Source organism: Solea senegalensis, linkage group LG7 (assembly GCF_019176455.1).
Source record: "Solea senegalensis isolate Sse05_10M linkage group LG7, IFAPA_SoseM_1, whole genome shotgun sequence".
NCBI classification, from domain to species: domain Eukaryota; kingdom Metazoa; phylum Chordata; class Actinopteri; order Pleuronectiformes; family Soleidae; genus Solea; species Solea senegalensis.
The window spans coordinates 12,166,337-12,188,304 of record NC_058027.1 but is presented as its reverse complement, the minus strand read 5'-3'; the positions used below and the strand labels follow the sequence as shown (position 1 = coordinate 12,188,304).

General features: G+C 39.0%; 2 protein-coding genes across 8 annotated transcripts; one reads left to right on the top strand and one right to left on the bottom strand.

Moving 5' to 3' along the window:
- Window positions 1–4,392: 4,392 nt before the first annotated feature.
- LOC122772490 (myoblast determination protein 1 homolog) lies at window positions 4,393–6,724 on the top strand. The gene is made up of 3 exons (XM_044030594.1): window positions 4,393–5,169; window positions 5,908–5,980; window positions 6,266–6,724. The coding sequence occupies exons 1-3, from the start codon at window positions 4,633–4,635 to the stop codon at window positions 6,457–6,459; spliced, it is 804 nt and encodes a 267-aa protein (XP_043886529.1). The 5' UTR covers window positions 4,393–4,632; the 3' UTR covers window positions 6,460–6,724.
- A 665-nt stretch (window positions 6,725–7,389) lies between these two features.
- LOC122772488 (troponin T, fast skeletal muscle isoforms-like) lies at window positions 7,390–19,181 on the bottom strand. 7 transcript variants are annotated; one of them, XM_044030588.1, is made up of 16 exons: window positions 19,089–19,181; window positions 16,386–16,425; window positions 16,285–16,298; window positions 15,642–15,650; window positions 14,012–14,152; window positions 11,723–11,740; window positions 11,421–11,438; window positions 10,351–10,369; window positions 10,230–10,275; window positions 9,465–9,581; window positions 9,283–9,360; window positions 8,816–8,929; window positions 8,594–8,706; window positions 8,308–8,398; window positions 7,982–8,022; window positions 7,390–7,647 (listed from the first exon to the last, which is right to left on the bottom strand). In XM_044030588.1, exons 2-16 carry the CDS (start codon window positions 16,403–16,405, stop codon window positions 7,611–7,613), a joined length of 876 nt encoding a protein of 291 aa, XP_043886523.1. In that variant the 5' UTR covers window positions 16,406–16,425; window positions 19,089–19,181; the 3' UTR covers window positions 7,390–7,610. The 7 variants fall into 7 exon arrangements, with proteins under 7 accessions (XP_043886523.1, XP_043886522.1, XP_043886525.1 ...); XM_044030587.1 differs by having other exon boundaries at window positions 15,642–15,653; window positions 19,089–19,180; XM_044030590.1 differs by lacking the exon at window positions 11,421–11,438 and having other exon boundaries at window positions 15,642–15,653; window positions 19,089–19,180.
- Window positions 19,182–21,968: the final 2,787 nt, after the last annotated feature.

The following is a 21,968-nucleotide window of genomic DNA, read 5'->3' as shown; positions in this document are numbered from 1 at the left end:
TCGAGGCAGATGACCGCACATCTCTGAGCCTGGTTCTGTCAGAGATTTCTTCCTGTTAAGAGGGAGTTTTTTCTCTCCACTGATGCCTCGTGCTTGCTCATTGTGTGAACTGTTGGGGTTCTCTGCTCTCTTTGATGTTATCTATGTACAGTGCCTTGAGATAATGTATGTCATGATTTGGCGCTATACAAATAAAATTGAATTGAATTGAATTGAATTGCTTTACTTTACACTATTTGATTTAAACTAAGTTGACACAAGGACCTGTTGACTCAGCAGCTTTGACTTTATGTGGTTTTCTTTTCTTTCCTCACCTTTCATACAAGGATTGCAGCTCAAAGTGCTTCACAACAAAAGGAAAATAACATTTAAACAGCAAATACAACAATATAACACGACACAGGGTGGAATAAAAAGGCTTGAGTCAAAAAGTAACTTTGAAATGAAACAAAAGATGCAAATAAAACAGTAAACTACAGCACGGGGTGGAATAAAATAGGAAAAGGCTAGAGTCAAGAGGTTAACCTAAAAATGCAAATAAAACAAAACACCAGGTGGAACAAAAAGGAGCGAGTTGAAGGCTAGAGTAAAAATTTCTTTTGAAAATATCTAGTGAGATTCCTTCCCTGATATCTAAGGGTAGTGCGTTCCAAGCTATGTGTTTTAAGCTATGCATCTATTAATTGCTGTTGCTGTGAAGTGTATGAGCAAATGTCAGAAATAGAATACACTTCAAAAATGAATACACACAGGAATTTAAGTACTTTTTATTGTGGGAGTGTACAAAGTACTACCTCATTTTGAAGAGACTGTGGTGCATATTTTACATAGAAATATTATAGTGCACTAGTAGTGGGGCTGCTGGACAAAGTGACGTCTGAACACATCACAAGCAAAAGTCATGGACATTAAACAGAGGAGGGGAAGTGGTGTTTGGTGTGTTTGTGTTTGTGGACTCCCTCTGAGCCCTGATCCATCTGGAATCCACATCCAGGTCCAGCAGGCCGCTGTGACTGTCCTGTCCTGTCCTGTCCTGTCCTGCGTGTCCCAACGTGTCCGGCTGCTCACAGCTGATCAGATCAGGCTGAGGTTTCATGGTTTCCTCGTTTGCGCTTTGATGATGACGTCGACGACAGGTGACGGGGCTGGAAGATTTACTGTTTGTTTGTTTTCACTTAATTGACAAGGACAGACAGACTTAAAAAAACACCGCAGCAACAGTACATTACAGCTTTAGGGTTTAATTAGCCTGTAAGAGCTTATCAACTTACATGATTCATTAAATCTTATCACAAGACACTAATGAGATCACCATGTTTTAATCACGTCTGATTTAAGTTGAATCCAACACAACAGCAAACATTTTTTTTCCCCTTGGTGACAACTTTCAATGGCTAATAAAAATACTCTTTCCTCATATACCTCACTCTAGAAACTGAGCTGGCATCGGTCCATGGTGGGATACAAGAGTCCTTATGAAATGTGAAACTTTTGCTGTAACACAGGAAATAGGATTAAGAGCTTTGGTCACACTGAAACAGAAAAACACTTGATTATATGACAAATGCAGGCAGCAGGAAGAGATATTTAAAGCAGACACACAGAATAAACTCTAAAGAGTCAAACCTTTCAGACATAAGAGTCAAATTCAAGTGAGACTGGAAAAGTAAGTGGACTTAACTAGTTATGTTTTACCCTGTGGTTCTGATGCACTTTATTCTCAGTATAGAGTTAATTATCAGTATCGTACTGTATTGAAACAAAAGCTTGCTATGTTTGAAGAATATAGCATCCTAACTTTAGTTTGATATTTTGCCCAAGACATCCTCACAATAAACTTTTAACCTTACAAAGACCTTGTTTAAAATGAAGATCAGTAAATGATGCAAGTGGTGGTGGTGGCGTAAGAGGCGGTGGAGGAGTGTGCAGGGTATTTTTTCTCATGAATCACACTCATACGTGTGTGATCAAGATTTTGAGAAATGAGGGAGGAGTGCTGAGGCCCGAGAACAGGCAGCCTGAGAAAAGTGTTTAAATAAATCGACAGGAAAGCATCCAAACATCAGGAGCCAGAGTGAGTCAGTGAGAATGTCTGTCAGACAAAGTTGCAGCAATAATCACTGGGATGTTGATGAGGACAAAAACACACAGGAATACGTGAGAATTAATCATTAGATGAGATTACAACCAGGAAGTTTAGAGGCAACAACCTCGTCTCACTCCCTATGTGTTTTGTTTTCATGTAATTGTCGTTTTTTTATATATATATTTTTTTAGATTTTAATTTATTTATTTAGTTGTTTTCTTTTGTTTTACTTAAAAAAAGAAGATATTCAGGTTGCAACTCTGAACAGTTGTAGAAACATATGTAATGAATTACCTTAATGTCAATAAAAAGTACATGTTAGAAAAACAACAACAACAACAACAACAACAACAACAACAACAACAACAACCAGGAAGTTAGAAGACTGTGTTAATGTAGAGGTTTGTGTGTATGGACACAACCAATTTATGATAATATTAATACTTGCTCTGCTGCTTGTATTCTATCATTAATTATAGTTTTCATTTCTGAAACTTACCACAGAAACTTACTGTAGTAAATACTTTTCCAGCAAGTTTGATGAAAGAAATGTTGAATGACATTTAATGAAATAAAACACTTCTCCACGCGGTGGACAAGTGGCTAGTGTACATGGGTTCTCGCCAGCTGTGGTAGAGTGAATGGTTGGACTGGCGACTGGAGTCCTAACATAAAAAAAGATCAATTTAAAAAAACACACCTACTGTATTGTCACATTCAGACAAGAATGGAAAAACTATGATGACAACATCACACCATTAAATAGCTGTTAAAACACCTTTAAATGATTGAAGCTGTAAGCATGCCCTTTGTGAGCCTGCAAAATATTAAAGTAACATAGCATAATTAATCATGACTCAGAGTGATATCTTCAGTGCAGCTCTGTTCAAGTCAGTTTCATGTTCCTTTTGAATGCGCCCCAATAGTTGTAGTGTGAGAGCTGGGGGTGGGGGTGGGGGTGGGGTTAGTGGTGGATGTGCCAAAATAAGAAGGGCACTTGTCTTAGATTTCATGAGCTGCTAAATTTAACACAGTGCCTTCCCATTAAGCCGTGAAGAGTCCACGATGTGAGCTGTCCTGTCCCACTTCATACCCTCGAAGCTGTGAAAAATCTCACATTTACAAGTCAACAAATAAACACAATACATGTCAAACAAAGACCGTCAAAATTAAAGGCGCTCTTCTGTGTTTGGAAAGCCTCAGAATGTATGTGAGACTTAAAATTAAAGACGATTTCATTGATAAATACCAACATTTTCACTGCCGTTAAACAACAACAGTATTCAGGAAATAAAACAAAAATAGCCTGTTCAGGTTATTCTTTTGTTTTTAAGGTTAAGTCAAAATTCTGCGATAAATTAGATAATGAGTTTTGTCACTAAACTAACTTTAGTCATTTCATTTAAACTTATACACACTAGACACTAGAATTTGAAAATGTCAACCCTAAACAAAAACTGTGATTGGAGTAGTATGTGTGAAAGAAACAATCACAACAGAAATATAAAATAAGCAACATGACTTACTGTGCGAGCTGGGATCATTTCACCTGTTTGGACAGATTGCCTTAAACTGTTGTCCAGTGGTGACCCTAAAACCCTTAAGTCCGCACATTTCAGACCAGGGAACCTGATGACTTTGTGACATTGTGACCTCCTCAGCAGGACGGCAGACTGAAGCACTCAGCAGTCACAGGGATTTACATTTTCAAAAAAGTACATCTACGTTCACAGACAACAGAGACACTTACAGAACACATGGTGCAAACGAATCAGAATCAAATGAACAGAAACACCAATAAAAGTGAATGCATAAATAGATTAAATAAATCTAACCTCAGTTGAATTTTAAACATAAACCTTGTCTATTATGTTCTTGGGGCAAATATTGTTCTGTATAGTGTATTACTATGTAAACATGTGACACATTTTTAACAAGTGGTAATTGACCCAAAATACAATTCAAACTTCTCTAATAAAATTTAACATTGGCTTTGGAACAACAGTTCAAATGAAGAAAATGGACTAAACTGCATTTCCAATGTGGTCTATAATATATAAATATAGTTTACATAATTTGTTCAACTTTTTACTGCTTCTTTTTTGTTGCTGAGTTTCACCTCTGTCATCCCATCACTCCCTGCGCACACACCCACACACATGCACACACACACACACACACATGCACACACACACGCACACACACACACACCTCCCAGCCCGTTGGCCACTTACACCACAGCCCCACCCACACACTGACTCCTTTATAAGGACAAACCAAAGCCATGGGAGATGAAGTAACACAGACTGGCCCTTTAAATGTACTGTCACTTCTCTGTCGACTGTTTGTACTTTTCAGTTGTTAAACAGGTCAGCTGACTGATACTGTAACAGAGAGCTCCCTCTCTTCCCTGTGCTCTTGATAAGTTCACACTTTCCAGGTAGACGAATATTTATTTTGCAGAGATTTTCTTTTTTTTCCATTTCTCCGAGGGATTTTCGGAGGAAGTCTTTGCGTCTCTCTCACAGAATCATCTTCAGTGGACAATGGATCTGTCTGACCTTGCATTCCCTCTCTCCTCATCTGATGACCTTTATGATGACCCCGGCTTCAACACCAATGATCTGAACTTTTTTGACGACCTGGATGCTCGCCTGTTGCACGCCGGCCTCCTGAAGCCAGACGACCCTCTTCATCACCATCAACACCATCACCACGTGCCCGAGGATGAGCACGTGAGGGCCCCTGAGGGCCTCCACCAGACTGGACACTGCCTGCTGTGGGCTTGCAAGGCCTGCAAAAGAAAGACAACAAATGCAGACAGAAGAAAAGCAGCAACAATGAGAGAAAGGCGCCGGCTTGGCAAAGTGAACGACGCCTTCGAGACCCTGAAACGTTGCACAGCCACCAGCCCAAACCAGCGGCTGCCCAAAGTGGAAATCCTGCGCAACGCAATCAGCTACATCGAGTCTCTGCAGGCACTGCTGAGAACTGGCCGGGATGACAGCTTCTACCCACCACTGGAACACTACAGCGTCGACTCAGCTGCTTCCAGCCCTGGCTCCAACTGCTCCGATGGCATGGTGAGTCCAGGAACAGCTGAGGAGTTTATGTGGGAACATGTTTGGGGTATTTATTTCTGGCCACAGTGGGTAGTTTTCATGAATGGAATCTTTAAGGTGGACATTTAAAATGGTAGAAGCTTCACTGTGGAATGTACATTTGTTACACATAGTTTCAGTTTCAGTGTTTATGGTTTTATGTTTATATGCAGCAAGTGTTTGACTTTAAACACACCTCCTGTTGTGTTAAAGGGGCTATATGTAAGATATGCAACTAAAGTTTAAATGAGGTACTACAATCTAAATGAATCATTTTTGAATGATTCATTCCTCCCCCTCTTCTACAAAGACTAGAGGTTGCCAAGTAATTTGAGGAACCGATCAAGCACAAACCGAAACACTGATCTATGAGGAACTACACATTTACCAGAAACATAGAACAGGGTTTACAGGCTGTAAAATTAAAATTTAAACTGTGAAGAAAAAGAAGCCAGTATTTCAATTTAGCTTCTGATGCATGGTCATTTCATGAATTTCTTTCACAGTGGCTCACTTTAACTTTGCAATTAACACGCTAAAAAGCAGTTAGTAGTATTTGTGTCACCTGAAATCTTTTTTACTGCCTGGAAGTCACGTCACACTCAGGACGCTCACATACTCTTTGTGTACTGTTTGAAAAGTCTGCTTCATTAAGTATGTTCTAATCAATCAATCAATCAATTACATGTGGTTTATTAACTTGTTGATCTGTGGTTCCAGATGGATTTCACCTCCGCGTGTTCAGCCAACAGAGAAAGTGGTGACAGTTCCTACTGCGGTCAAACACCAGACGGTCAGTTTCAAGATGACTTTCTCACCCTTTATTTTTTTAATAGTATTTGGTTTTATGTGGAAGTAAATATGACTCAGCAGTGAGTCATTTTTGCAGCAGTGCGTAAATATCATGTTGACAAGATTTGTTTTAATGTGACTAAACTGTCATTTATTTTGTTTTAACTATGGTTTTCAATTTTCATATTCCTTCAATAACTGGGATGATTGCCTCATGTAATACACAATGCTGTTGTTGTTTTGTTGAAGAGCAAAAACCAATGTTTCCTGTTTATTTTTCTTGCAGGTCCCAGAAACACCAAACCCAGCCTCATTTCTAGTTTGCAATGTTTGTCCAGTATTGTAGAGCGGATCAGCACAGACCGGGCTGTGGTTCCTCCAGGCGACAGCGTGGTCCCCCAAGGCCCTGGATCACCTCCTCACAGTCCTGCTGTCTCCAGGCCGTCTGCTGAACCCAACAGTATGTACGAGCCACTCTGAACCACAGGAGCCCACGACTTCGCTTCCGCTTTTTGAAAAACACTGAAACTATTCCTTCAACGTGATTTCTGCTGCAGTGAAGTCAGTCATCAGTAATGATCAAGGACCATATTGTTGTGATGTTGTGAATCTGTAAAATAAGAGTTGCTTATCCATAGTACACACAAACACAAACACACACACGGATGGATTGTTGTGCCATATGTTCATATTATTTATCACTGAATAACACTTTAATAAAGACATATTTATATTGTGACTTCCACTCCCAAGTCTAATCTTTCCATGGCTTTTATCTTCAATGAACTATAATGCAATATAGTCTCTATTATAGGTCCACGTGAAGTGAATGCTTTATCAAGATTGTAGAGAAGAAGAAGATTACATGATGATCAATTATTGGTTCATCTAACTCTCTCACAGCATAAACATCTCTACATTTTTTTTTTTCACTGTTGTTTCGTTAGAGCTGTGTGAAGAGATCTTTGTTTTCTCTCTGACACAAACACAAGAACTATGGGTTATTTCATACCGGACATCAGCAGCACCTGAAATCCCTTTGTTTTACTAGGACATAAAATGTCAAATCTTTAAAAATGCATAGGAATGTCTCATGGAATGTCTCATGAAGAGAGGAACTGAAATGTCATACTATAGAAACATGTCACAGTATAGTAGACATACAGTAGCTGGACTGTATAGCATTAAAAAGTCATGGAAATATGTGGCGTAAAAACGTCATAGTATGATGGGACATAATAATGTAATAGTGAATGAAAATGCCATAGAAATGCTATTGAAAGTATATCACATTAAAATGTAATTATATAGGTTATAAAAAATGTCATTGCAGGATAAATAAGTGCCATATGTAGTACTGTACACAGTAAAAGGGCAAATTAATAAAAAAACACGACTGATGATACTTGGTCAGTGTAGGTTGGAGGATGAATAATTTCGTAATTTTATTTTAGGAACCAATACAACCTTTTAGGTTTTTTTTTGACACAAACACGTGATTTCATTTTTAAACATTTTTGTTGGAGATAAAATTAGTACAGAAAACAATTTGGCTTAAGCAGACACCATTGATAAGATGTTTGAACCGCTCCTGTAGCAGAGGGGGCGTGTCACCTATATCGAGCAGCCGCTCACTTCCTGCGACGTGAGGCAGCTCCCTTCTTGCTGCTGCAAGGTGCAAAAAAACAACAACAAAAAACAGAGTTATATCTGAATCTGAATGACATTCTAAAATTAAGAATTATGGGAAATATTTAATATCCCATATTCACACATTGTGGGACAAACTGCATAAATAAATAAATAAATAAATGAGAATTTTGTGATCAAAGGGATTAAGAAAGTTTTACACTTTTGGATGAATTAAGACAAAAAAGGCAATCAAGCAGTCGTATTTATCCAAGCCATGAAAAAAATGAAAATATCATTGCAAGCATATCCAAAAATGACATGATTTTAGTCAGTTTAGTCAAACTCAGATGCACCTGGTTTCTGTACTTACTGTTTCTGCAGCTCGTCAATGCGGTTTCTGAGAGAAATGACCTGAAAGAGAAGTACATGAGTATATGTACGACCTCTTGGCGGTGAGTGACAACGGGCAACATTTTTCACCTAAAAATATCAGTGGGTATTAAATACTGTCAATTTCAAACCTGACATTTCTGCCTGAAACTGTTGTGTTGATATGTTGTCCTTGTTGCAGTCATGTTCTGTGTATCTTAACCATTCTTTGTATACACTAAACCATATTTCCAGTGCTTAACATTAGCATTATATTAACACAGTAGTGAAGGGAAAGATAAGAATGTTCTCATCTCTGTGACTGACCTCATATCTCTGTCTCTTGAGCTTCTCACAATGGTCATATTTAATTGCCTCCAGGTTGTGCAGCCACTCCCACAACTCCTTCGCCTTTTCCCTGACAAACACAAAGCAGGAGCCAGAGATGTAATGAATGATCTTATAAAGGAACAGATGATAGAAAAATGTAGACGGTAATAGTTGCTACAGTTTAAATTTAAAAAAAAGAAAAAAAAGAGAGATCACAGAGGATACAGAGGTGAAAAACCTTGAAAGACACAAGTTCTTGTCATTGTCTATGCATGTGGATTACCTCAGATTGTCCTCAGTGAAATTATCATCCACAGTCAGTGGTTTGCATCTTTCTGACAGAACCTTCTTCTTCTTTTCTCTTTCAGTCTGTTTCTTGCCTCTCTTCTGATCAATCTAGAAACAATTAAAATAGATAACACAAAAATAAATGAAATCAAGGAAGGTAAAGTAAAATAAAATAACAAAATCAGCAATAACAAATAGAGAGTAAGTAAAACCCAACCCTCTGCAGGTGGCTGCTATAGCCTGATCCCATGTTGCTTAGTGCGATCTTCTTCTTGGCATCATCCTCAGCCTTCCTGTGGGCGTCAGCGTCCTCTTTCCTCTGTCGCTCAGCCTGTAAATGTGAAATTATCAAAATAACATCAGTATAAAATATCAATATTATGAGAGTATATCACCTGAAAATCCAAAATAAAAAAAACACAGAAGTCTTTTCAGTGCTGCAAGCTCCAAGGCTCCTGAACTTCTAAAGTACTACCCCCTGAGTGGGGACTTTATTGAGACCAAAACAAAATCTATCAGGTACGTCCATTTAGACCCTGGTCCCTGCAGTGGAAGCACACATAGTTCCCAGTAAAGTCCCAACTTCCTGGTACTAATTGTTTCAGACGAAATGCACCTTTAAAGGTACCAGTCCAGAGCCACATCACTGAGAAAATCATGCACCACGCAAAACTGGCTGCCTACCTCACGTCTGGCCTGCCGCTCCTTATCTTTCTCAGCACGGATCCTCTGCTGCTCAGCTCGCTCAGCTCGACGCTTTTCCTAATCAGCAGACAGAATGCAAAGATGTCCATCTATGTGGAAACGTAGCTGGTGTTTTAGTAGTTGACATTTTATTTATTTTATGAGGACAGGTAAAATCTCACGATTCGTTCTTTAAGAGCGATGAGCTCCTCCTCCTCTTTCTTCCTGCACTCAAAGTGAGCGTCGATCAGCGACTGCAGCTCGACCAGGTCTTTGTTTTGACGTTTCTTCTGGATGTCCTTTAGGAGTGGACAGACAAAAACATGAGGTGCCTGGAGAGTGCCTGCTCTTTGTGCAGATGTCAAAATGATAGTTTAAAGCTAAAAGGGAAAAACCTGTTCTAAGAGTGTTTTCAAACTCTCTTAACAAAGTTTTCATCAGAAAGCTGTTTGGTTTGTTGGTTGCAGGTTTCTGTTGACAGAATAACTTCCCTCTTTCATGGTTATATTATATTGTTATGTTCTATCTTCTTTTAAGGTTAGGTCTGATTTAATACAAAAATAAGATTCACATCACATGCAGCTCCTTCAGTTCAGACGAAAACCACTAGCCTTAAGCAAAATATTTCTGTTGCCTGAACCTAATCTGCATTCTGACTAAAAGACACTGAATAATAATTCACTGAAATAATGATAATTGTCATTATAATTGCTATTGTTAACTGGTGCTATATACAGTAAATAAAGTCTGATTGATCTCACATGAGCAACAGAGATCTGATCACTATTAGAGGTCATCTGGGATGCATTTGACCCTACTTTTTTTTTCTACGTATTGACCACTCATGGCTTTGATATAATATTCTGGATTTTTTTTTCCAACAAATGGGTAAAATTCTTCTATTCTATTCTTTACTGTATCATTCAACAAAAAGCATGTCATATTACGTCAAAGTCCACTTTCTCGCCATCAGGGATCTTTGGAGCAGAAGGTCTGTCGAAAGACATAATATATACATTTAAGTGACAAGTGCCTTATAGATATATAGCAAATACACAATATACTCACTTGAACTTCGGCTTCTCTTCTGGTTGTACAGCAACAAAAAAAACATTAAGGAGGGAAAAGTGACATCAGACAGTTAGATAAATAAATAAGGGAAGATGTGAAGAGTAAAGAGCTGCTGGTTAATGAGGGAAAATCCATGTGGACAAGTTGAGGGGTGCAAGTTGGTCCACACCTCCAAAGGATTGTAATGTAAGTGTCTTATTTATTGAAATACCTTGCAAAATCAGTGGCCTTATTACTGTGTCTTTGCCTCAGTTTCAAGTGTTGAAAATACACAGTAATACTTTTGAAATTTGCTCGCACCACGGGTTTGATAGAGTGCAAATAAACTTGTGTTGTAGTCTGTAGTCGAGTGGTTGGTCAGTGTGTCGTTGACTGCAGAAAATCTCAACGATCCGACAGTCACATGATTTGTTCACTTTCAAAATCCATTTTTTTCATATTATCACAGCTATTAACCCAACTCAATGCAGGAGGATTTAGTTAACATTAGCAGCTAGTTCTGATACCACAGCATGTGAACTTTGTTGTGGACACATTAAAATGATCATATTTTAGTTGTATAGTGTGCTACAAATAGATCTGTGTGTCTTATAAGAAACATGACTAATTCAGCTGACACTGAATTTTTTGTTGAGGAATAGTAAGTTTTGTTGACTAAAGCTCTATTTAAAGCATCGGTGACTTTCTTTATAATGGTGCATTTTCTCTGAAGTGAGGGTTACAACACAAGAATGAGGCCACTGAAAAATAATATTTCATTTCACAATGTTAATTTGTTTGAGCATTAGTTTTAAATCAAACCAATATAACCAAATACATTTATAATTAAATCATAAATCAGAACATAACCTATTTGATGTCAATTTATGTAACAATTTCACAATGTATGCAATTATTGTTAATAATGTTTTATTTTTGTTGTAAAAAAAAAAATCAGGAGGTTTGCGATTAGCTCTTTATATTTTTATGGAAAATTAAACTCTTAAAAAAACAATAACCAAAACAGACAAGAAATGGAAGGAAAACTCAGGCAAAGCAACAGCGACTCAGCAGGAAATACAAAGTACCATCTTGATCTCCCTCCTCTGGCAGGACACATTCATGCAAGAAAGAGAAGAAGCAGAAGTGAGAGAGGGATCTGTAACCATGACTCAGCATTTCTGAATCCACTTCCTCACTTCTTCAGCTAATGCAGAAACTAAAGCGATGCATTCTGCTTATTGATCCCTCCAAATAAATCGGTGAAACAAAAAAAAGCAAACAGTTCCAATTGTCCATGTATGAATTGTGCGAAGGATTCCATAAGTGACAAGGAAATGCAAAACAGGTCCAATGAGAAGTACAAAGAAGAATTCAAAAATCAACATACCTTCTTCATCATAGGCCTCTGCATGCAGCAAGCGTAGAAAGCAAGAGCAGAACAGAGATCATTAGTGATCGGACTGGGCAGCCGGTTCAGCTCATGAAGCACATTTACAAGATGTTTGGGTGTTTGTGCTTTTATTGTGGAAGTACTGGCAGCCACTGTACAAGTCCCATGTTATGCTTCAACCATACATTAAATCTACAAGGCAACACTTTTCACCGTCAGGTTTGATTATAGCTGAATATTTAATGAATAAAACGCACACAAATTACAATATATATATTTGGTCAAAATTATTTGGTTATCACTAAAGGTCAGGAGCTTTTATTTTAATTGAGTTTTTCACATGACTTTGATTTGATTGGGGTCTGTCCACCCATTTTTGGTGAGTGCTTATTATATACTGTACAAAACCCTCTACAAAACAGCCTTGAAGCAGTGTCAGCAACAGTTCTGCAAACGTGCATTAAAGCCTGAGACTTCTGCAGTGGCTCCATCTTTGTAGAAATCAATAAAAACAAACATTTCATTTGCAATCATGAATAGTGAAGATGACTGCATTCCACCACAACACCCAATTGTAAATGCTTTACAGCGCTTCGCCAGTCTCACTCTTCGTCTACACACAGAAAGAAAGATACTAAACATGGAAAAAAAAAGGGAGGTGAGGAGAAGTGGCTTTTACATGACTGAAATGACTCATCATTACCCGACATTATGACCAAATGGATAGAAGGCCAACGGGTGAGATGGGACAGTTGGATTCATGTAAAAGCGGCTGATATTCTCCCTCTCGCTTTCAAATTATGAACGCACTGCAGGTCATATTCAAAACACACATCTGACACTGGAAAACAAATGATCACTGTGGTGTTCAGGGATTTGTTTGAGAAGCCCAAAGACACCGAAAGGCACTTTAGGTTTAGCCACTGAAACAAGACTTAAGTGCAGCACACCTTGGCCCTGTTGTGCCACAGTGATGCGTGAAGCATATTAGACCAAACTACTGTGTGGGGATGTTCGGGAATAGGGCGGTATCTTAAAACTGATGCTGCTGGTGTGTGTTTACATGTGACTGCAATACTAATTGCAGTCACATGTAAGCAGTAATACTGATAGCACTGGCATGAATTTAATTTTCTGACTTGAAGTTGTAAAATGATGTAAAATTTCTCTAAAGTTAAGATTTTGTTTTAGGGTTTTTAAAATTTTAAAACCATCTAGTGTGCACATTTTTGATTTACCAGGCAGTGATGAAGAGGAGGTGACTTCAGTGGAAAGGGCTAAATAGAAGCTGCTTAACTGTGTAATTATAGTTTCCCCTTTCTGCTATTATGTAACATTTAGGAATCTGAACATACTACCCAAGTATGTCTACATGTACTATTTTACTTTAAAATTAATTTGGTTTTCTGAACCTTACAATAAGCCTTTGTTATGTACATAAAGCAAAGGCCTTGCTTTCCTTGGAGGCCTCTACAGTTCGATGCCACTTACCCCTGTAAGTGGCGTGGTCCTCCGTTTGTTACACCCTGCAGTCTCACTATTAGGTGTCACTTGTTCTTACAAATAAATAAACAAACAAGTCCTTTATCGGTCCCACAGGGGAAATTACTTCTCTGCATTTAACCCATCCTCTACTAGAAACCTTCCTAGAATTAAGAGCAGCTGGGTACCCCAGCCCTTTTTTGACCTGGTGGGCAATCAAACCGGCAACCCCCCGGTTACTCTCCAATTTCCCCTTCCTGCCCATGGCCAAGTCCAGTTAAACACTGGACCTTCAAATTTTAACACAATTTTAAGTAAATTACAAAATATAATGAGTTACTTGTGTGACACTTGGTGTAAAAACAGATCCATTGGACCTGTGTCTTATTTACAGACAGTTTTATCTGCAGAAAACAAATGTAGCATTAAATTGTACAAAAAGTGGCTTCAAATCGTGAAAGGTTCACTTTAATTTCTGTATATTCAGAATATTGAGGTATAACAGTTGGCATCAGACTCTGCTACACCTGCATAAAATGAACTTCTTGGCAACAATGGCATAGTCTCCAGGTTGAGTGCAAAGCCTCTTAATAAATGATCTAAACATTTGACTTGGTTGGTTATGATGCTTTTCAGTGACTGTAGAGGAATAACTAAAAAAGGAAAGCAGTTTAATTGTCATGACTCAGCACTTTGACTTATAGAGCAGGATAAGTTTTACAGCACATAGGATAAGCTATTCTGGAACTGTGTGCTGGATGTCCTGCGTGGAGAAGGGTAAAAAGCACTGCCCGTGCCACATACCTTCCTCGTCAAGAAACGCCTGCTCCACCTCCTGTGGCTCTGGCTCTGGTTCTGGTTCAGGTTCAGGCTCTACCTCTGGCTCTGCTTCTACCTGGGCCTCCGCCTCAGGGGCTACTTCTACTTCTACTACCTCCTCCTGGGCTATGGGCCCGCAGCACGCACCAAACCGCCAGGGAGAGGGAGTGTGTCGGAGAAGGCCGTTAATGAAGACCACAGACATTACAGAGCCATTAGAAACCAAAAGTGAGAGGTTATTTTAGTGACAGAGAGGATGGACGATGGAGTGAGAAAGAGTGCTGCTGAAGAACAAAGGAAAAGAAACAGATGATGATGATGATGATGATGACGACAGAGTCAGTCGACCTTTCACATAGAAGCCATATTGAACTGTCAAGATGAAAATCAGCTGGTTTTGTGTCGATATTGTTTACATAAACAAAAAATACTAGAGAACTCATTCTTTCACCTGTATTATGGCAAGAGAATTCAAATGACAGTTAGTCTATCTGTTAATGCATGAAAAAATTCAATAAAAAGGTCAATTATACATTATTATTTTAGGCACTTCATATCTGTGTGGGTTAGAGTGTAGTTTTTGGCAATGAACTAGGTAAACAAAAAAGAAGAAACAAAAAACTAAATAAAGAATTTAAATTCAAAATCCCCAAAAAAAAAAAATTACAGTATGTTTTGGTTATGGAAAAAACAATTATCAGTAAACTCAAAGGTGTGACTTCATGTCAGCCTGATATAGATATAACCTTTATTACAATCTATATATGTAAATATATATATATATGTATTATATATGTATATATATATATATGACATACATATACATATTATATGTATATATATTATATTATATCATATATATACTATATATATATTATATATTACATATGTATATTATATTATATTCATATATAAAATATGCATATTTCTTACAAATTATAAGCATATTCCTAAAATAAGTTGACTTCAGTCTTACAAAATGGAAACCATTGTGATTTATAACAAGGACCAGCACACGTTGAAACTCACTGGTGTTCTCTTAAAGTCTGTTTATCAACATTCCAGGGTTAATCACTGCAGTTCTAACAACTGGTGATGTTCCGATAACAACCTCCAGATAGTTTCCATCTAGACTGTTAAAAATATGGCTGTTGTGTGAATGAGGTCAATGACAGTTGGACTGATGTGACGTCCACAGAGAACCATGTAAACATGTCACAGTCAAAAGAAAAGAAATGTAAAAGAACCGAGAGGCTTGATCACATTTTTTTCTCAACCACGGGATTTAAAACATCAATCTCAAACAGGAAAAGTCACCTTTAATTTGGAAGTGTTTGACTGACAGCTGGAGCTTGGTTAGTTTTATACCGCAGAGGAAAACAAAATATGTGTTGTCGAGAAGAAAATAAAAAGTTGTCGTTCATATCTAGAGAGGCTGAACTATTCAGTTGAGACTGATTTGATAAACCTTTATCTAATAACTAGTTTGCGCTGAGGACAGTGGTAGTGTTAGTGTCAAATACTTCAAATTAAAGGTGAAACCAGGCAGCTGACAAATTAGTGCAGTGAAAAAAAAAAAAGGTCTTAAACGTTTAACTGATCCAGTCGTCTTTACCTTCCTGCTCTTCTGTTTGGGAAGGAAGGAGATGGTGGGAAGACAGAAACAAACATGACATTGTGTTATTTAAATTTGACTGTGTATAAGAATGAATGGTGTGTCATACTGCTCGTCAGAAATAAATTAACTTTATATATAAGACTTGAGACATATTAATATGTCACAGGTGCATTTATGGAACTCACCACTGTGGGGTGACACAACATATAGAAAGAGGGAGCTTAATTTATCTGGTCAAAACTCTGAGGTGGACAAAATGTCTTTTCAATTACAGTTACTGTAAGAGAATATAATAGTATAGAATCAAATAGAATAGAGAAAGTCTTTTATTTTCTATTTATTGCTTTATAAACTTTTTGAATATTATTTTAAGCATTGGAAGAAAAAGGTCTACAGGGGCTGGCCAACTGATGGAGATACGCAAAACAAATAAAGAGACACAGAAGAACAACAGAGGGGTGAACAAAGAAAGACGCACCAAAAAAGACAATAACAAAGACAAACATGGGGGGGACAAAACAACACCAACGAGACACAGAATGATGACAGAGATATAATATAATAGTCTCAATCCAGGGGTGGGGGCCCTTTTTACTGCCCAGTAAGATAAAGAAATTGTGTCTGAACAGTTATCACTTACCCTCAAGCTGATCCCTGAAATATAGAAAGAGAAAAAAAAACATTTAGTAATGGTGTTTTGAATCCTTCCAGTATTTGTGAGCGTTGTCGACCATCACTTACACGTCCTCAGTGTCAGACATGGTGAACGCAGGCTTCACACCTGAGGGCAAACACAAATGACCCTGTGAGTTCACAGAATTGAAATAGCAGCAGAGTGACTCCGCCGATATGAAAAGGTTACAAGTTTGATCCCTTCAGAGACATTTCTGTCCTGCTGCAGAGATTCCAGACTCCTTCTGCTCCAGTTACACCCAGTCAAACAGGGAATATGTTTCTGTGTGAACCTAAACAAGCAGTTTGATATTGTGAGAAATTTACAACTGAAAATGTTCTATAAAAAAATGAATGCTTTTTCCCCAATACCTACAAGTAATACAGTACAGCAGAAACAATCTCTTAATTACAGATTATTTCATTGCCAGATTTAAGTCATTTTTTACCTTACCTCAATAAAATGCTGTTGCACATATGCAGTATTACATTATTATTATTTTTCTTTTGGCTTCAGCTTTTGGGCTTGCCACAGTGGATCATTTGCTATTGATCCACATATTAAAATGTATTAAATTTTTTCATGCTGGATTCCCTTCCTGACACAACCCTTCCATTTCTGGGCTTGAGACCACCACTAGTAGTAAACTGGACGTGGCATTAAAGTGTCCAATCAACCCAATCAATAGGGTTACAAGCCAAGTTCCCTTTCCACTAGGTCATGAGCTGCCCATAAATAGTAGTAAATAGTGTGTACAATAATACAGGGTCTGCATTGTCAACATCTAACCCATATCTTAATAAAAACATTTAATTCAGGACTTATTATACAGCAACAACTATTCCGACTTTGTGCCAAGCTACGCTAAGCTATGCAAAGTTGATCCAGGCTGTAACTCATAACGCTGAGTCCAGGGTGTGAGTATCAGCCTGCAGGATTGTCAAATAACTCAGGGTTTAGCGAGATTCTGAACATATCAACCTCATGAAAGAGCACAGAACATAGTCAACGTTAAGCATGTGGAGCAAATTCATTTCAACATCAAGAGCTCTTGCTCGATTTGAGCGGACACTACAGCTGTGTTTCTCACTTCAACACCAGCTTTCACAAATAAAGAAGAATAAATGTCTGGTATGGTGAATATTGCTCTCTGATGAGCCTGAAAGTCCAACATCACCACCAGCCAAGTCAAAGCGGAGTCAGATCCAACAAGTGATGTTCTGTATGTTTCTAAATTTTATATATACAGTATATATATATATTTATACATATATATAAATATATGTAAAGTGCCTTTGGATGACTCCTTCACACTTTGGTGGCCACAGCTGCAGGGGACTTGAAGGATTAGTACTGACTCATATTTCAACTGATCAGCTGAGGAACAGTGTCCAAATAGCTGCTTTAATCCCTCAGCTCGGTCCAGCAGGAGGATCCTCTGTACTCAAGCAGCCAATCAGCATCCATCTACAACAAACGAGCTCTTTGATCAACTTACAAGGGGCTGCCGTCTCACCTCTCTCTGTGTGTCCAGCAGTTGCTCAGTACATGCCAACACTTCAGCACGCCGTATATTTAGTGGCTTGCCACTTCATTTCTTGTGTATGAGAACATCGAATGCTGAGAAGTGTTTCTGAGTCTTTCTGAAACCAAAACTCTGTGCTGAAAGTGTCAGACTGATCAGACAGGTGACACTGCTGAGGAAAACCACATCCTGAGCCAATCAAGAGCAGATTTAGATTTAAATACCAACAGGAGACCAAAAAAAAGACCCAACGTACCAGGGTAGATCGAGGATGCGTATTTTGCCTCCAACAGGAAAAAGATCAGGAATTTAATTATCAAAGTGATCACCTATTTTCTAAAAAAAAAGATCTAGATCTAGTCTTAGATCTCCATGTCTCGGGGGAAGAGGCTTGAGATGGATGCTCTACCTGAGCTGAATCTGACAAGGATCCTCGTATTCACACGTTAAAAAGAATCCGATTTTTTTAAAAGATGCAGAATCTTCATTTACGACATGATAAGCAATTCATGTAAGAGTAATTTGTCTGTGGCACACATTGTCAGCTGCTCATCTGTGAGCCGCTCTAAGCCACAAGCACGCCATCCCCAAATCCCAACCTGCATTGTCAGTGCAGCAATTGTGATATTTGTAAGAACTTTTTTTTTTTCCTTTGTTACGGCAGGTAAAACCGTCAAAACAATTTTTTTAAAAAAACATTTGCAGCTGTAGATCACTGTTCACAGCAAACATTTTTTTATCATACATTAATATTTTACACTATTTTATCATTTATGCATTAAGTTAGTTCCTTCTTACGTTCTAAGGGATTCATTCATGATGTTAAATAATGGCCTACTTTCCTGAAAAGTGTAGAACATTTTAATATGTTCTTATAAAGTTGCAAACCCCTGAGACAATTACATCAAATCTTAAATTTTCACTCATCTGTTAATCAATCTGGACTGAGGAAACTAGACTCCAGCTCTTGAACTGAGTGTTAACCATCACATGTCTGACATGCAGCAGAACATATCTATTCTGTGTCATGTGTCTATTTTACACGTTCCTTCTGAGGCAGCTTGCTGTGTTAGAGGACACTTGATCTGCGTGTTCTCTGTGTGAAACAACACCTGAGGATATTCTCTCCTGCTGCGACAAATGAACAATAAAATCTACAAAAAAAACCACATACTTTGACTTCAAAGAAGATTTTTTTTTTCTAGTTTTGATGACTAATCGTAGCTACTGTCTGTAGCCAACTTACCTTAGCGGGAAAGAGAAGCTCCTCCAACGATGAAAATGAAGGTCTGTAGTTTGCAAGCTCTGCTCAGAGAATAAGTCCTTGTGTTATAGTGATACTTGAGCTCATCAGGCCCTTATTGGCTGTGCGATGACAGCGAGGGGTGTGTGTGTGTGTGTGTAGCATACTGTATGTTTATGTGTGGAAAAGGTGAGGAAAGCGGGGTGGGAGGGTAGGTGAGGTGGGGGCGAGGGAGGAGGGGGGGCTGCAATGACCCTGGAGAAGGAGATGGATGAAATGCTGTGGATGGAAGAGGAGGGCTCAGGTTTTGGAAAGGAGCAGCTGAGAAGATTCTGTTTCTAAATTTACAGTGATAGAAGGCTAGCAGGGGGTGATTGGGGGGAGGCTTGGCATCCAGACAATGGGCAAAAGTGTGTGTGTGTGTGTGTGTGTGTGTGTGTGTTTGGCAGCCACATCATCAACTGGTCATTTACACCCAGAGTGAGTACACTACAGAGTCACACAATGATGGAATAATAATAGGACTATGGATATGGACTGGGGGCCCGCCTTTCTCCGCCTTTCTCCGCCTTTCATGCTATGTCAGCTGGGATTGGCACCAGTCACCCTGCGACCCTCATGAAGAGGATAAAGCAGTAGACGATGAATGAATTCAATTAATTAATTATGATTAGTGACTCCAGGGTTTCCAAACACGATCCGATAAACCAATTGGGAAAAACTGGCCCCAGGTCTCAAATTGGGCAGCACAAGTAAGATTTTGTCTGAATGGATAAGCAGTGGGTGTAATCTGGTGTTGGTTCATAGCTTTAGGCAGGATTACAGTCATTTCTCTACACATGAAGCCACAGGGGAGGTTTCACATTAGTAGAGGCCCTGGTTTTGCCTCTCAGGTTTTAATATTAAAACTTACTGTATGCCTGCAATGCAGCCTTATCAGAAAACTCTACAGACCCAGGCTGTAAAATCACTATGACATCCTCTGCAAGCTTTGAGGGAAATAAAGAAAAAAAAATACAATGTCAAAAAATGTACTCTTAAATCAGTTGCTTGCTTTGCAACTGCCAGCTTTAAACTAAGTATTTGAATGGAGTGAACCCATACTGTATTCATACTGAGTTCTGTCATGTTTTTGCCCCCTCTGACTGAAGTGCTGCTGCAATAGTGCCACTGTTGGTCGGAAAATGTCATTGGCAACAATGCAGTAAAAATAAGTGCATTTTGTGCACACACTTAAAACAAAAGAGAGTTTTGCAGTCAAATAAAACCTCACCTACACAGTTACACGCAAATAAAATGAGTAGCTTATTGCCCTGAGAGCTAACCACTGGTGTTGCACCTGACGGCCGTAGACTAAACACCTCTATCCACATTTCCAGGTCCACTTCCAATTGTCTTGTTTTTGTCTTCTTAAACATGTCTCTTTATGCCTTGGTTCCCTCACTCTGCTGTCATGTGCACCTTTCACCGCCCCATCGCCACCAAGTCTTCACATTCTTATCTAATGCATCATTCTTCAATCTTCATCGGTCCCGACCGAGTCTGGACATCTGGTGGTTTTTCCTAGTCACTATTCAGAGGCAGATGTCTTTGCCCTGGATATCTCCCCCTAGTGTCCAAGTGCCATGAACTACAAACAAATAGTACTTTTCAATCAGCACATTATTTTGTTATATCTGTAATGAATTCATCTTCATTCACTCATCTCTCCTGACTGAATTGTTTCTTAGTGCATAATAGGAGCAGACATCTTTCGTCTAGTTGAGTTTTTTCAAGTAGAGTATTGCTGAGTAGTTATATGAGGTGAACGGCTCATGTCCTGCCTACATACTGGATGCTCTCCTGTGGCTCGACAAGGGTGACCACTCTCCCTCAGGTGGAGGTGGCTTCAGGCCGCCTGTAGGGGCTGCACCTCAGCCATCTCAGGTGGCCTGGAAACCCCCATCTGCCCCTGCAATACTCACTGAAGGCAACAGATTTATTTTTGGAGTGGTCACAGGCACTGTGGCTCACTCCCTAAGGCTCTAGTTCACTTCAGGATGAGACGGCCCTGTCGCACTCTGAGCTGGGATTAACAAGCAGAGAGCAGTTTGTCCCAACAGCCGCTCGCCGAAGGTAAACCAGTCAAACTCAGTGTCTGTTGATTGACCAAGCTGGTGATACTGCAGCGTGTTCTTGACACATCAGTCAGGCGCTAACCTGCAAGCGATGCTTAGGATTGGGTAGTGGCACGTGCACGATCTGATATCTTAAATGCATGATGCATATCAGACATGATATCTATTACAGGAAGAGCTTGCAATGCAGTAATCACCATGTTGTATGTCTCTGCACAATGCTGTGCCACAAAGATGTTAGCATGAGTCAACAAATGACAAAAACTGCACAAGAGCACACTGATCATGCCTTACATTCCTTTTTTAAATCATCTTTAAATATATGAATTGTCCGTATTCTTTCTTTCTTACACTGACCAATTTTCAGCCTGACAAGCAAAACCCAAGCCTCTGTCTCCACTTTAGGTAGGTGTTGATCTGATTCATACTGTAGCATCCTGCTGGTTAATGGAGAGCTTGTCCATGGTGTTGTTGAATTGAGAACCTAAAGGTAGCTAGATTGAGGTCATGGCACAGTTTAATCACACATCTAATCTTATACTTTCCTCATTTGAGCTTCTACAGTGGAAGCCTCCAGACATCCAACCCCAGGGCCTTAAAAGGGGGACATCTAATGTGTCATCTGGCCTTCTTGTCACTGTCACTGCAAGAGTCACTTTGAGAACAGGGATTTGTGTTCTCAACACAAAACAGACAAACATCTCTGTATATTTGCATTTCAAGTCTGGCTGGGTCTTCTACACATTAAAGGTTCAAGTCAGAAATG

Excerpts from the sequence above, each read along its gene's own strand:
- LOC122772490 (XM_044030594.1), top strand. The coding sequence starts at position 4,633 with ATGGATCTGTCTGACCTTGCATTCCCTCTCTCCTCATCTGATGACCTT. Across the intron at positions 5,170-5,907 it reads CCAACTGCTCCGATGGCATG|ATGGATTTCACCTCCGCGTG; the intron begins GTGAGTCCAGGA and ends CTGTGGTTCCAG. Across the intron at positions 5,981-6,265 it reads CTGCGGTCAAACACCAGACG|GTCCCAGAAACACCAAACCC; the intron begins GTCAGTTTCAAG and ends TTTTTCTTGCAG.
- LOC122772488 (XM_044030587.1), bottom strand. The coding sequence starts at position 16,405 with ATGTCTGACACTGAGGACGT. Across the intron at positions 9,361-9,464 it reads TCGCTCTTAAAGAACGAATC|GAAAAGCGTCGAGCTGAGCG; the intron begins GTGAGATTTTAC and ends TCTGCTGATTAG. Across the intron at positions 8,023-8,307 it reads TCAAGAGACAGAGATATGAG|GTCATTTCTCTCAGAAACCG; the intron begins GTCAGTCACAGA and ends CTTCTCTTTCAG.